General features: G+C 37.8%; 3 protein-coding genes across 3 annotated transcripts in view; 1 reads left to right on the top strand and 2 right to left on the bottom strand.

Moving 5' to 3' along the window:
- The first annotated feature begins 2,922 nt into the window (after nt 1-2,922).
- Nucleotides 2,923-4,486, top strand: LOC107733351 (uncharacterized). Its single transcript, XM_016544948.1, has 2 exons — nt 2,923-4,153; nt 4,472-4,486. The coding sequence occupies exons 1-2, from the start codon at nt 3,224-3,226 to the stop codon at nt 4,484-4,486; spliced, it is 945 nt and encodes a 314-aa protein (XP_016400434.1). The 5' UTR covers nt 2,923-3,223.
- A 956-nt stretch (nt 4,487-5,442) lies between these two features.
- LOC107733317 (myeloid-derived growth factor-like) lies at nt 5,443-10,229 on the bottom strand. The gene is made up of 6 exons (XM_016544890.1): nt 9,977-10,229; nt 7,730-7,780; nt 7,179-7,240; nt 6,917-6,998; nt 6,279-6,351; nt 5,443-6,129 (listed from the first exon to the last, which is right to left on the bottom strand). The coding sequence occupies exons 1-6, from the start codon at nt 10,124-10,126 to the stop codon at nt 6,050-6,052; spliced, it is 498 nt and encodes a 165-aa protein (XP_016400376.1). The 5' UTR covers nt 10,127-10,229; the 3' UTR covers nt 5,443-6,049.
- A 2,856-nt stretch (nt 10,230-13,085) lies between these two features.
- Nucleotides 13,086-14,360, bottom strand: part of LOC107733348 (protein-lysine 6-oxidase-like) — an 8,980-nt gene continuing 7,705 nt past the window's right edge. The window contains exons 4-6 of the mRNA XM_016544936.1: nt 13,471-13,627; nt 13,286-13,381; nt 13,086-13,205 (exon numbers count right to left, since the gene is read on the bottom strand). Coding sequence (XP_016400422.1) covers nt 13,086-13,205; nt 13,286-13,381; nt 13,471-13,627 — 373 coding nt within the window. The remainder of the gene's footprint in view (nt 13,206-13,285; nt 13,382-13,470; nt 13,628-14,360) is intronic.

The following is a 14,360-nucleotide window of genomic DNA, read 5'->3' as shown; positions in this document are numbered from 1 at the left end:
ATTTATAGCATGTATTATAATCAGCTAGCAGAGGCTTGTAAGATCCGGTGCTTTGTCTTATCAAAATTCAGTACAAAAAAGAAAACGAGCATAGCGTTAGCGCTGAATAGTGTAAGTGTTTGAGTTTAAACCCACCACAGCTGTTGAACAGCATCTGCAGACCATTAGTGTTATATAGTGTCATCAGTCTTGACAGGTAACAGCACTTATGCATCCAAAATGAATTTCAAATGAACAGCCGCGTTTTGCACTATTTATGGCTCGCACTCAGCGTGAGAGTCACGTCTCAAAGCACTGCTTTCTGATGTATCTGGTGTCAAACAGAAGGCCCTCCGACCAGCGCTCTGGGAACGTTAGCCCACAAAAGCAACATGGACGATAACATCTTTGTTTGCTTCTTTCAAGTTGTTTATCAGTAACATTGAACAGTGTCTTTTTAGTCATGTCGCTGTCGGCTGCCAGACCTAGTGTTATACAAATTTATTTTTCTTAAAGTGAAATGTATGCACCATTAGCATCACCAAACTGCTGTATTCAAATCAGTTTCTTGTTTAGAATAGCATGCTAACATGCTGCTATTACGATCCTTGGAGTATGTACAAAATATACATAATTCTATGTTTGCATTACATTAGCTCTGACATCCAGTATACAACAAAATGCACTGTGTGCAATGCTGTATCCCAAAATGCAACGTCCTCAACTTGACCTTGAGAGTGATGAATGAACTGAAAACAATTAAATCCAATTTTTTTTACATTATTTGATCAGACTGCCAAAAGTACACAAAATGTAAAAGTACAAAATAAGCAAATTTAATATATATATATACGATGTAATGAGGTCATGAGACAAAAATGAAACAATTGTTTCAGTTGTTTATTGTATAGTATCTGTAATTGTTTATTATCTTGCAATATCAAGGCCATGAAGTAGTAGTTTATAATAAAATATAGTTAGTAAATGCAGTCCCAATGTAAGTTTTCTTTTTCTTTTTTTGGATGTACTTTAGTTTGAGTTGATATGAATCAGAGACTGTGTTAGAGGTAAAATTTCTGACCTTTCTCAGAGTGATCTTTCAGTTTATGTGGAAATGAGAAAAGAACTGAAACCAAATCAATGTTTCGCTGATGAGTAATTTTCGTCATAATTTTTGCCAACAACATTTTTTCAGACAAAAACAAGACGATAACGAAATAAAAACTCTTTGAATGACAAAATTATGAAAATCTATTGAATTTTGTCAACGAATAAAAATTAGATGAAAATGTTAGGGAGGGGCGACTGGGAAGAGATCCAGTCCAGAATGAAAACTGTTGGGAGAATATCGGATGTATACCAGTATATTGAATCCGTGCAGTCTTTTTTAAAGGGACAGCAGCCTAATTTAGTTGCTGTTGTCTGTCCTTATTGTTAATGAATCAACAAAAGAGAAAATCACTCACTGCTCTTGATTGAATCACTTTTAATAGCCCTAATAAGGATTAATCTAAATTTAATCTATATAAATATGTAAGCAAGTAAGCAAGTTGTTATAAAGAATGCATATTATAGAACCATTGGTATTTCATTGAAAAGTGGACCATGTTATGTTATGAGAAGTGGTTTTATTTAATTTTGAGGTAAAGACATGTTATGTGTCAGAACAGTTAAATCTGTGTCTATATTGCATGTTCATATTACCAGGTTAATAAATGTTTTCTCCGGGAATATATAATAAGTTTGGAAATTTTAGAGAAATTATTAATAAATACATTACACTGTAACTAAACCCATTAGATTTCAGCCGACTTAATCTACTGTAGATTTAGTCGACTAAAGTCTTAAAATATTTAGTTGACTAAAACTAGACTAAAACAATTCAGATGACTAAAATATGACTAAAACTAAATGGCATTTTAGTCCAAAGACTATGAGTAAATCTAAATCAAAATTTGCTGTCAAAATTAACACTGAACCAAATGCAGTGTGAAGAAAATAAATGTTTCCACGGGACTTCAGTCCCACAACAAAGAAATACTTAAAACTGTGGAAAATATATGAAGAGTTCATTTGCAAAAACCGATAACTCCATTTTAATTATTTTTTTCAGAAATCACGTTTTTTTATTGCGCATTCCAAGTAATATCAATCAAACTGCAGTTGGGTTGTTTTGATTAAGTAATAATATTCTGTTCAAAAATAACAAGGGTGCTTGTCGGCTTCTGCAGTGAAACGTGAACTCGGGATGCCTTGAAAATGGACAAAACCGGCTTTTTTGACAAAACGTGTTTAGGGTTCAGATCGCGCTATATGTGGAGAATAATGCACGGCAATCAGCTCTTTTTTTTTTTTTAAAGTGTCGTTTATCGGTTTTTGCAAATGAACTCTTCATATAAATTGACTTTCCAATTTAATTACATTTTTCTATAGGTCATTATATAGCTCATAAAACTGTTGTGGTTACTAAAACATTTAAAAAATGCAATTGAAATGCTCCTAATGTAGTATTAAAACTTGAGTATATGCACTTTCTGAGAACCCCTACACACCAGAGAAACCAGAAATAAACCAAAGACATTAAGAAGTATTTTCATGCTGCAGTGTGCCAGGTTATTAATTTTAAAAGTCACATCCTCGTGCGTTTTTTTAGGGACTAGCCCTGCCTGTGATGCCCCATAAAGCACTAGAGGGGGAGAGTGCCTCCCATGGCATCCTGCTATAAAATCCTGGGAGTAATTATAGCGTACTGAGGCAAATCAGGAGTAATCAGATCAGTCCTGAGGCTGGGAACATACATGGACACACAGCATCAGCACTGGATTAAACCTCCCCACCACGACCCCCCCTCATTGATTGAGGTACTACGAGTTCCTGCAAGTAGGTAAACGAGAGGGAGAGAGGGAGAGAGGAAGAATGAACCAGAAAGGGAGGCAGCGCAGTGCGAGCGAGCGAGAGAGAGGGGATGGTGAGGGAGTCAAAGGCAGGAAGCAAGCAACAGCCAGTGGAACAGAAATGCAGGGAGTTTGAGAGAGAGGGTGGAAAACGGAGGCCTGCCACCAACGAGAGGACGACAGGAGCGAAGTGAGGTAAGAGAGAAAGAAGGGCAAGGGTCCAGAGGAAGAAAACACACCGGGATAACATCTGCGGGAGAAAACAACGCACCAGAAGGTGGAGGTCAGAGTAAAGAAACATGCAAGAGAAAGTTTAAAGACAGGACAGATGAGAAAAACATCTCCTGGTAATGACAAGGCCGGGACACTTAAAGAAGGGACACGTCCTCTCGAGAGTCCCCTTCTTGGGCCGCAGAATGTTCTCCGAGACAAAAGGGGTCGGGGAGCTACGCATGCGACCCACCACTTCAAACCAACTACAAAATGGAATTCAAAGACCCCAAGCGGACATCCTTGCCTATTTTGGGACTGGGGACCACGTAACGAACACCTGTGGACCAAAGCAACAGAATTCCCCCCTCAATGGATATACTGCCAAGAAACATTTAGCTAATCGGGGGGGTCATGCACGGCTAGACGTGACTGGCCAGATTTGTCAGACAGAGTTAACCAGCGTGCGGTGGAATCGACCTCCAGGGAAGGGCCTGCAACATAACAGCGTCTCTGTGAACTACAGCTTGAGAGAATGCAGCTTTGTGGTCCATCGGCACCAGATCGAGCCACACCCCTTCTTGAGGAAGTGTGCTCTGGACGCGCCAACACAGTTCAGAGGTCATGGAAACTGTGGAGTGGCTGTTTGTGCAGCGGAGCAACAATCAGGCTCTGTGCGATGGGCCCTGCTTACAGAACAACATGCATCGGACTGGATGGACGCAAGTGCCACTCACAATTCGACCTTTAATAAGAATGCAGAACTTTGCACTTCTAACGGACAGGGAACTTTAAGTAGATGCCTGGGACGTGTCATGCAAGAATTTAACAGACCTAGTCTGGTGCATGAAGTTATGCTGTCTACCAAAGATGTCAACAAGACCAATTCTATGCACCTTAAGTGTCAAGCAAAGGTCTCCCAAGGGGATCTCAGTGGACCAGGAAGAGGGTCTTACACTTTCAGCTCTAAGCACTCGCAAAGAGCTATTCGGGACCAGATCCAAAGAGTTGTTGTGAATCTCGAGGAGGTTCTACATGGCCTGAAAGAGATACATCTGGAAATGAAGGAGGTAAAGGTTTATTTATCACTTGGGAATATTAACAGATGTTCCTCATAATGAGTTCAACAAAGGGCGATCAACTCAGAAGTTGGTAATTTCTCAAAGAGATACATCAGTGACTGCTTCAAGGCACAGTAGCCAGAAGCCTCCTCCTTACCCCTACGCCAGCACAACAGGAAGAGTGAATCCTAAAGCAAAAGACAAAGGTCAGAAGACGCCACCCTACCCCTTTAGACGGAAACTGCTCTCGACCATTGTTTGAGCAGACCGTGGCTTCAGGGTACAATGTGGAGCATTACACACTCTACATGGTGTACCATGTTACAGGCACCTTTGCGGTAAGTTTGGTCTTTACGGGATCCGATAACTCAGAGTGCAGCAGCAATTTATTGAACGGAAAGTCTCTTAGACCGCAGGTGAACCATGTAATACATTTTCTCTTTAGGTCTATACGGAGGACACGACAGAAACATCATGTACTAATAAATCTAGAGTGACATGGGTCACTGGGGACCACTTCTTAGAAATACTGTACGTCAGAGGCAAGCCGAAGGTAGCGGTAGATTATTTCTAGCCTTAGATGACATCTGGAATGGGACGCAATCACAATTCCAATCTCCCAGCAACCCCCATCTGTTAAAGGATTCTTTTTTTTTTTATTGCTTTCCTAACTCTAGTCTAGTGTTTGAAGTCTTGCCTTAGCAATTTGATGTTCTCAGATACACATCCTGAGGATATTTTAACAAAAACACAATGCGACAGTACTTAGTATTCAAATGTAGGCATTTTTCAACAGGTACTGAAATGAAAATGGGCGAAAGGTACTTTTACAGCATTTTGTCTCCCTCATGTGTATTGCAATGCTCATTTCAAGCGTTTTAAAGATGTAGGACGGTATAAAGCATTTTCTGGAAATTATTATATATTTTTTTTAAAGTCTAATGGCACAGAATCTAATGTAGGTAAAATGTAACGTTGTCGGCTCAAGACATTAATTTCCAGAACTGCTGACAATGAGAATTATGACATGGTGCAGATGCTCATATCTACATTTGTGGTACTGACAGTCCTTTTGCAGAGCTGAGTGGACAAATCCCACAATATGACCAGAATCTGCACATAGAAGGATTTCTGCAGATTCTTTTCAAACACATTTTAGTGTAATTAAAGTTCATGCAGCAGAATTATACAAATTTCACTGAAGTGCAATAAAATGCAAAAGATGTCAAGAGATTACAGTGCTTGGAAACAGAGAATTCACATTCACTTTATGAAAAACATTAATACAAGTCAAACCAAAAAGTTCTGAAAAGATTTATTAAAAATTCCAGTACATCAGCTATCAGAATAAACCACAATTGGGGAAAAAAAAGGAACTCAAGTAACTGTTTTTCTGTCTTTTCCTTCACCACAGAAATAATCAAAGGATACCCCAAAGATTTAGCGGAAATTCTCTACAAGCGTGCCATTACACCAGCTTAAGAAAGTAAGTATGAGCATGAATGCGCTCAGGATAATCAGATTTGCAGGTATGAAGTCAAAGTCAGGCTGAAACCCTAAACCCATAAATGCTGCCAGGAATAGAAATCAATCTACTGCTCTGAACTTAATTTGAAGAAGCCTTCATATCACCTCACAAATATGAATAAATGTGCATGTACATTGTCCGATAATAGACTTTTCATCTACCTCCCTTAGATGATCAGTCCAGTTCTTAATGTAATGATGCCTCTAGAGGAAATCTCTGTAGAATTTTCTATCACAGGAAGTTCTTTCTTTCATAACTTCCCGTGGTTTGATTTCCTTTGCTTGACTTATGACAGTGAGCAGTTAAGTGCCAGAGTGTCCATAGCTGTCAAATAAATGTCCTCGAGTGATGGGACAATCCTCTTTCGGATGGGCCAATCAGAGTTCATCATGGCGTGTCCGACCAATGACAGTGAGCTTGGAAAGCTCGGAATGGAATGTCCCTTCTCTGTGGGTCACTGAATGACAGAATAAAGATGTGCTTGATTAGAAACATTTATATTCAGTATTGAAATTGCCAAGATTTAAAAAAAATGCTCTGACATTTCCAGGCTTTTTTCCCCATTGCTGCGTCAACCTCGCTGGAAGTAGGAATATGCAGACTCACCTGAAGACTCTGACACACTGTACTCTTCTTCCTTCAAAGCAACATCCCTCTGTCCACCCACGGCCGTCTGGGACTGAGAGGAAGAGAAAGAGAGAGAATGAAGACATTAACGGAGAAGCCTAGAGGAGTGGGCTGAATAACAAAGAGATCCTCACTGAGCAAACAAAAAGAGACATGGAGTCTATGGAGCGCTTGTTTCAAACATTTACACAGGGAACAAGGCCACCAGGATATCACTGTCATCCCGCTACTGAGAATTTCAATTTAACCTGAAGATAAAGATGTTTTCACGAAGTCTTGATATGCAACTCCTGCACAAAAAGGGCTGACTGCTTTTGATCTGAGAGCGCCGAGCGTTAGGAATCTGAATTAAGGTTTGATCTGCCGCAAATGTCAATGTGTCACGACTAAGGACAAATTTTAAACAAGATCTTCAAAAACCTGTGCCAATTCTTTGTATGTGCAAAGCACACAAATAAAAAGTTATCATCTGAATATTCTTGGTTGATGAAATGCGCCAGCGCATTAAAAGCACATTTCTTCATATTGATTCATATATTCTATGGATTGCTGAATGTTTCACTCAGTTGATGTGGTGTCAGGTCATAAAGAATAGCTAAAGTTAATATGATACTTACATATGCGGTGGCATATTCAATCTTGGCTCCTTTTATCTCAGCTTTGAACTGGGTAAAAAACAAGTATGACTTCCCTTGGGGCCTATCGTGAAAAAAAATGACAGAGAAAAATCAGTATCGTTCCCTCTTTCATCTCAAATTACACGACAATGTTTGAAAACACAGAAAACCGAGATTAGATTTGCTTGTACTTCTGAGTATACCTCATTTTTGGTATTGCATATTAAGTAGAACCACCAAAAACCAACGTTTTGAAAGTTACCTCCATACTGAACAGGAAAACATCTGGTCATCGTCACTCAGTCCAACGCTCATTTGCCATTGCTAGAGGAAATTAAAGCACAAAGGGTTCACATTGAAGTCTGAAACGGTGCAATTCTGTGAAATCAGGACATTTTACAACAGGAGCATAATTGCTACAATTTCCTGGTCGTTAGTGCCAGAGTGACAAATGTCTTGATGCCGTAACAATAGTTGGCATTGTCTTAAAATGCTTACAGATACAAAGCTACAAATTTTAGGAGGGTCGAACAGCAACTTTTAATTTCCTCATTTTATCTTTGAAAATATAATAACAAACTTCTCAGCAAACAAGATCAAAGATATATATATATATATATATATATATATATATTTATAAACTAAAAGTATACAGTTCACAAAATAAAGGTCAGTGCAACAAAAACAAAACTTTTATTTTGTAGCGCATTATATATAATGCGCTACAAAATAAAAGTTTTGTTTTTGTTGCACTGACCTTTATTTTGTGAACTGTATACTTTTAGTTTATAAATAACAGAAAATATGTCTTACCTCGTTGGTTCCTCCTTGACAAGCATATCTGAAGGTGCATTTATACTTTTTCTAAAACGAAACCAAGAAACAGATCACTGTAAATAGATAAACAGGTTGACAATGCCAAGCTTCCACCTACGTAATATGCAAATTAACCAGACTAAACTGAACTTTTGAAGAAGGCTCTGCATTGAAAGGATGTTGACCCTTACAAAAATAACCATGGTAACAATAGTTCCTGTCAAAATACCGACAGTTATTAATACTAAAATAAAACGTTTCTGAAAGGTTTAAACGTGGTACGAATGAAAACCAATGAACACTGCGTCACACCTAACGCTACTTACATCTGAACCCAGACAGCACAGGTACGTCTGCAAGATGTCTGTTAAAGATCTCTTGATCTGGAAAGCATCTGCTGTGTACAAACATCTGACAGACGTCTTTAAAGGGATAGCTCACCCAAAAATGAAAATTTGATGTTTATCTGCTTACCCCCAGGGCATCCAAGATGTAGGTGACTTTGTTTCTTCAGTAGAACCCAAATTATGATTTTTAAGTCCAGCCGTTGCAGTCTATCAGTCGTATAATGCATGGCAATGGTAACAAAATCTATGAGAGTAAAAAAAACATGCACAGACAAATCCAAATTAAACCCTGCGGCTCGTGACGACACATTGATGTCCTAAGACAAGAAACGATCAGTTTGTGTGAGAAACCGAACAGTATTTATATCAATTTTTACCTCTAATAAAGAGATCACTTCCGGCGCTTGCGTAAACTACGCCAGAGCGCGTACACACCTCGCGCATCGGATGCCGTGCGCGCGCCAGTTGGACATAGTGGTGTATTTCTACTGAAGAAACAAAGTCACCTACATCTTGGATGCCCTGGGGGTAAGCAGATAAACATTAAATTTGTATTTTTGGGTGAACTATCCCTTTAAGATGTCAGTTTTACATACATTCTAAATCAAACATCTTAAAGACATTTTCTAAACGTCTATTTGACATCTGATAGGAAACGTCCTATAGACGTATTGCAGATGAGCAAACACTCAAAATATGTCTTGCAGATGTAAATGCAAACGCCAAATAGACGTCTCCATGATGTACTTGTGCTATCAGGGAATATGAGATTTGATTTGAGAGGTATGATAGAGAGCAATATTTTGGTCTGTCCCTCACATAAAGAAATCGAATGGCTTCATAAGACTTAAGGTGCATTCCAAATCTCGTACTTATGCACTCATTCTATGACTTTTTTTAGTATAAATAGTGCGAGTAGTGTGTTCACACTGAAAATTCCAAAAAGAAAAAGTGCACTTTAAATACCCGGATGATGCACTTAACCGAGAAACGAAGTGTGGAATGTTGGACACTTCAACTGTCACAGCTTTAATTATGTAGCGAATTGGGAGGGGCTATCAGACTCTGATTATGAATGACAAAATAAACTTATATAATTCATACACTACATGATCGAGTACATAGTGCATAAGTACAAAGTGTATGAGTGCATAGTGCGTCATTTGGGACGCAGCTTTATAACCACAGGTAAAACGGACTACTTTATCAGGACTTATGGTGTGTTCAAGTCATGTTGGATAGATCGTATTTATGAGTTGAACGCACCACAAAGTCGTTATTACGAGTGGGAAACTCGAAATTTTCTTTAAGATTTTGTTGGTACTAGTGTTGTATATTTGTTGCTGATCCTAATAAAGGAAGGGGGGGAAAAAAATAATTAAAAAAAATGTTACAAGTAAAAAAATAAATTAAAAAAATACGAACGTCCCAGGAGGACTTGAACGTAGCATTAGCCTTTTCGGCTCTTCACATCTCCATCCAATTTAATTCATTAGAAAAGAGCAGCAAAATTAGATGACAGAAGAAATCAAGTCATACGGTGTCGGAATAACATGCAGGTGAGTAAATAATGTAATAAGTTTGGTTTTTTGACTAAACTATTCCTTTAAAAATTCAAGCCGTGTGCTAGGCGGCGCAGTGAATGTCAGCGACAGTCCAATGAGAAGACGACGGGTGGATTTCCTTTCAACGCGTCGCGCACAGCATGCATTCATTACTATACGAGTTTAATATACATGCATTTTAACAGATACGAAGTACAGTATTAATATACTTTCAAAAAGCGACTATGTAAAGACGAAATCTTGCCAGTGCAACGAATACGTTTAACTTTCGATTCATAAAAACATGTTTTCAAATTGTATTCGTTGCTAAAATATTAAGGAGCTTTACTCACAAGTTTGGCAGAGAAAGTCTGCACAACTCCTCCAGGTTTGACATCGAAGTCGAGAGTTTTAGTCCTGTCAGCAGAGGCGCGTGCCGCGCACAACACCACCGACAGCAGCAGCAGCTTTACACACGAGTTTATGTGATCCTTACATGCCATGATGCTTTATGGGTGAGAGGTCTGTGTAGGTGTTGTGAATGAAAAGATGCCAGCACTGACTGTTCCTGTGTGTTCTTCATAGGATGGGAAAGTTGTGTGGTCAGAGGTGTTAAGCTTCTAGTGGACTGGAGTAGAATAACAACTCATTTCTACACCTTTACAGTGGCCCAAAAAAGAATTTGTATGCTAAGAAAGGTTATGCACATTCAAATGTATGAATAACATTTTAATGACATTTTGAATAAACAAAAATAGCATTGTTATTGTGGATTCAAATAGAAATTTCCCTGTCAAAATGTAAATATTATATTTGAATGTCGCATGAACATGAGTTGAAGCATTAAAGGGATAGTTCACTCAAAAATTTAAATGCTGTCGTTAATTACTCACCCTCGTCTCGTTCCAAACCCGCAAGACCTTCGTTCATCTTCGGAACAGAAATTAGGATATTTTTGATGAAATCCAAGAGCTTTCAGACCCTGCAAAAACAAGGATCCTACCATGTTCAAGGCCCAGAAAGATAGTAAGGACATCGTTAAAATAGTCCATGTGGCATGGCTCAACCGTAATGTCCTGAAGCTACCAGAATACTTTTTGTGCACAAAGAAAACAAAAATAATGACTATTCAACAATTTCTTCCCTTCCATGTCAATCTTTAACGCGCATTCATGAGAGTACCATGACGCATGTGTGACTCGTGACTGACACAGAAGAAAATAAATTGTTGAATAGAGTCATTATTTTTGTTTTCTTTGTGCACATAAAGTATTCTTGTAGCTTCATAAAATTCAGGTTGAACCACTGATGTCACATGGACTAATTTAATGATGTCCTTACTACCTTTCTGTGCCTTGAACGTTTCAGTTGCGTTGCTGTCTATGGAGGGTCAGAAAGCTCTCAGATTTCATCAAAAATATCTTAATTTGTGTTCCGAAGATAAATGAAGGTCTTACAGATTTGGAACGACATGAGAGTGAGTAATTAATGATAGAATTTTCATTTTTGGGTGAACTATCCCTTTAAATATCTTATTATACTTTTGAGGCATTAGATGTTCTGATTTTTTTTTTTTTTTTTACTTCTTTAAAGATATGCACTTCAATACAAACTTCAACTAAATACATGTCTTTAATTCTAGAAGAGTTAGAAAGAGGCTCTTTGTTATTTTAATTTCTATCTGAACTGGAAACTTCTAACTGAACTACATTAACAATTTTAGATGACCAATTTTGTTTAACAATTTTAGATGATTTGTAATGGATTATTTGTGCATCTGAATTAGTTAAAAAAGGAAAGGACCCCACCATTCATCAGAGATGTTTTTCACCTCTCCAAACATCATTCACCATCAGCATGTGTCATTTTTTCCTGAGACTAACACTTCTCAATGAGTGCCTTGTCTATGATTTACAGTAACCCCCTTGTGGGCTTTTTCATTTTAATTAACACATATTAATCAAATTTCCCAGCCACTCAGGTTGTGGCTCATTTCAAAACGTCCAATAGAAGTCTTCTCCACAGTCAAAAGTGACAGAGTTTCCTTCTGAATTCAGCTCTCATATGAATGTTTCAATAGGAATTTCTCTTTCTCGTGTTATGTTAAATGTTCAAGCAGAAGAGAACGTTTCCGGAGACTTTGTTGCACTCTCAGCATGTTTGGAGGTCTTGAGCAAACTGAACTTTCATGACTCTGATGTCTGGCTGTGTTGATTTGACCCCAGACCCATTTTCATTTGAGCCACATCCAGAATCACTTCAGAAAACTATGAATATATATGAACCAGTGGTTAAAGAACATGAACTAGTAGTAGGGGTGTAACGATACACGTATTTGTATTGAACCGTTCGGTACGAGGCTTTCGGTTCGGTACGCATTACAAACCGAACGATTCGTAACTTGAAGTAATCCTATTACATTTGGGGGAAAATAAGAGCTTAAAGTGTGTGAAATATAATGTACTCCAGGTTATGACGGTGAGGTAGTTCGTTAGAGTTTCCCCTCTTTTCCTCACTTTTAAATAGCTTAAATGCTTGTGCGCCATTTTACTTTCACTTTCGAACTAATGGCATTTCGGCGTCAATTGATTGAATTGACAACAACAAAACAGTACGATAAACTCACTTACATTAAACATTGAATGTTTAATTTATTAGCAAAACGAATACAAACACAACATGCTATAGGCCTCATATAAAATAACAAATAACTTACACAAAGTTTAAATATAAAACACTGAAAATCAGCAAACACCGTGGAACCAAATAAATAAAAAACGAATGTTAAAAAAGCGTCCAAAATCATCTTAGATAAACGGCAAAAGTCAAAAGGCCTTCCAAAATCAAGGAAATTTGTCTGGCATTTCTTTGTTTTTGCTGTATCGAAAACATACCGAACCGTGACACCCCTGTGTCGTATCGAACCGAACCGTGAATTTTGTGAACCGTTACACCCCTAACTAGCAGTAAAACCTATGAATGAACCATAAAAATCTGGGTGAGCTCTCAACTTTATTTCTAGTCTTCTTTGAACAAAACATACCTGTTGTGAATGTTATTTACTTGAGTTTTTCTAAAACTGTAACACCAACGTTTACACCAACTTACAGAAATAAAAAGCAAAATATACAATGTAATTGAATACTTTTTTAAATTACAAAAGGTTAATAAATTAAAAGAAATTCATAGTATAGCATTATTGGCACTTATTAAACATTTACTGAATATGTCAATAACTTTGTTATGAGTGTCTGCAGAGAACATAAATTTAAATAAGTAAAAATAAGTCAAGTTAATGCTCAATCTATCCATAACTTATTATTACTTTTTTTTTTTGTTGAGGATTTCAATTCAGAGCACCACTGGAGGTTTGTATGAAGTAAACCGGATCAGTATCTGTGAAATAAATAAACACCATTAAAGTGTGATAAAGAGACTTCTGATTCGATGGCTTTTTAAAACTCACCCTGTGATTCTGCAGTTATACGCTTGGACATACGACCCAGTGTATCTGATGTCACATCTAACAACATTATTGGAGAAATCAGACTCCTGCACCTGGAAGCCTGGGTTCACGGTTACCTGTCAATGGTTCACAGATTCAAAAGGTGTTTCTAACTTTTGGTGTAACGAAATAATGGAATGACTAACTGATAACTCACCTTTAGAATATAATCTCCAGGAGAAACATCCGTAATATCAATCCACTGACAGTCGATGTTGGCATGGTAGGTGTCATAGCAGCCTGGGCCCAATCCCTGCTCCAAAAAAGACAATAGTTCGGCTAATAAAACGACTTAATTGAGGAAAATTTGACGTTTCACATGAGTCACTTCATTCTCTTGACCTGTGTGTGAGCTGTGCAGGCGTATCTTCTCCTCACACCCGGATCGCAGCTGGTGTCCTCCAGACAGAAACTGGCTTTATGTCCCTCAGCCACTTTTCTGCCCGTGGGGGCGTCCAGGAGGTCGTAATTGCTGAAGGCATCCATGCTGTGATAATGTCTTTAGGACAAAAACAAAGTAATATTATAAAACAATCACTTTGTTATCAATAAATTAATAGAGGAGTGTTTTTAAACTATACTATAAGTTTCTGTTGTTAGCAATGCAAATGTTTGATTCCCAGGGTGCGTACACAAAAATGTATATTGTGAATAAATTTTAAGATGCAAATCATTTAACAAATATGCAAATATGTAAATAACAAAACCCGTTCACACCAAGGACGATAAATATAATGATAACGTTTTAAAAAGCATCCTAATTCTGTTAGAATACCCTATTCTAAGTTCTAAGTTCACACCACAACTATAACGACACAGCTGATGAACGATTAAAACATTGACAGCCAATCAGAATACACCCGACTTGTCAGTTTTACATACATCTTCTAAACGTCTATTTGACATCTGATAGGAAACGTCCTGTAGACGTATTGCAGATGAGCAAACACTCTAAAACAAACGTCTTGCAGATGTAAATGCAAATAGACGTCTCTGTGATGTACGTGTGCTATCAGGGAATATATTTAGCGTTATAGCTGCCTTTATCGTTATTGGTGTGAACGGGTCTTAAAGGGGTCCCCTATTATGCTTTTTCACTTTTTCAACTTTAGTTAGTCTGTAATGTTGCTGTTTGAGCATAAAAAATATCTGCAAAGTTACAAAGCTCAAAGTCTACTCCAAAAGGAGATGTTTTATTTAACAGAAATCACTTTTCAAAAACTACAACGAAC

Source organism: Sinocyclocheilus rhinocerous, unplaced genomic scaffold, assembly GCF_001515625.1.
Source record: "Sinocyclocheilus rhinocerous isolate Xijiao unplaced genomic scaffold, SAMN03320098_v1.1 scaffold12657, whole genome shotgun sequence".
In the NCBI taxonomy this organism is placed as follows: Eukaryota; Metazoa; Chordata; class Actinopteri; order Cypriniformes; family Cyprinidae; genus Sinocyclocheilus; species Sinocyclocheilus rhinocerous.
This window is presented reverse-complemented; position numbering and strand designations above follow the sequence as displayed.

Bases quoted from the DNA above. Each gene is read 5' to 3' on its own strand.
- LOC107733351 (XM_016544948.1), top strand. From the start codon at position 3,224: ATGACAAGGCCGGGACACTTAAAGAAGGGACACGTCCTCTCGAGAGTC.
- LOC107733317 (XM_016544890.1), bottom strand. From the start codon at position 10,126: ATGGCATGTAAGGATCACATAAACTCGTGTGTAAAGCTGCTGCTGCTG. The intron at 7,781-9,976 runs GTGAGTAAAGCT...GTTTCGTTTTAG, and splicing joins AGACTTTCTCTGCCAAACTT to AAAAAGTATAAATGCACCTT. The intron at 6,999-7,178 runs GTAACTTTCAAA...TTTTCACGATAG, and splicing joins TTTTCCTGTTCAGTATGGAG to GCCCCAAGGGAAGTCATACT.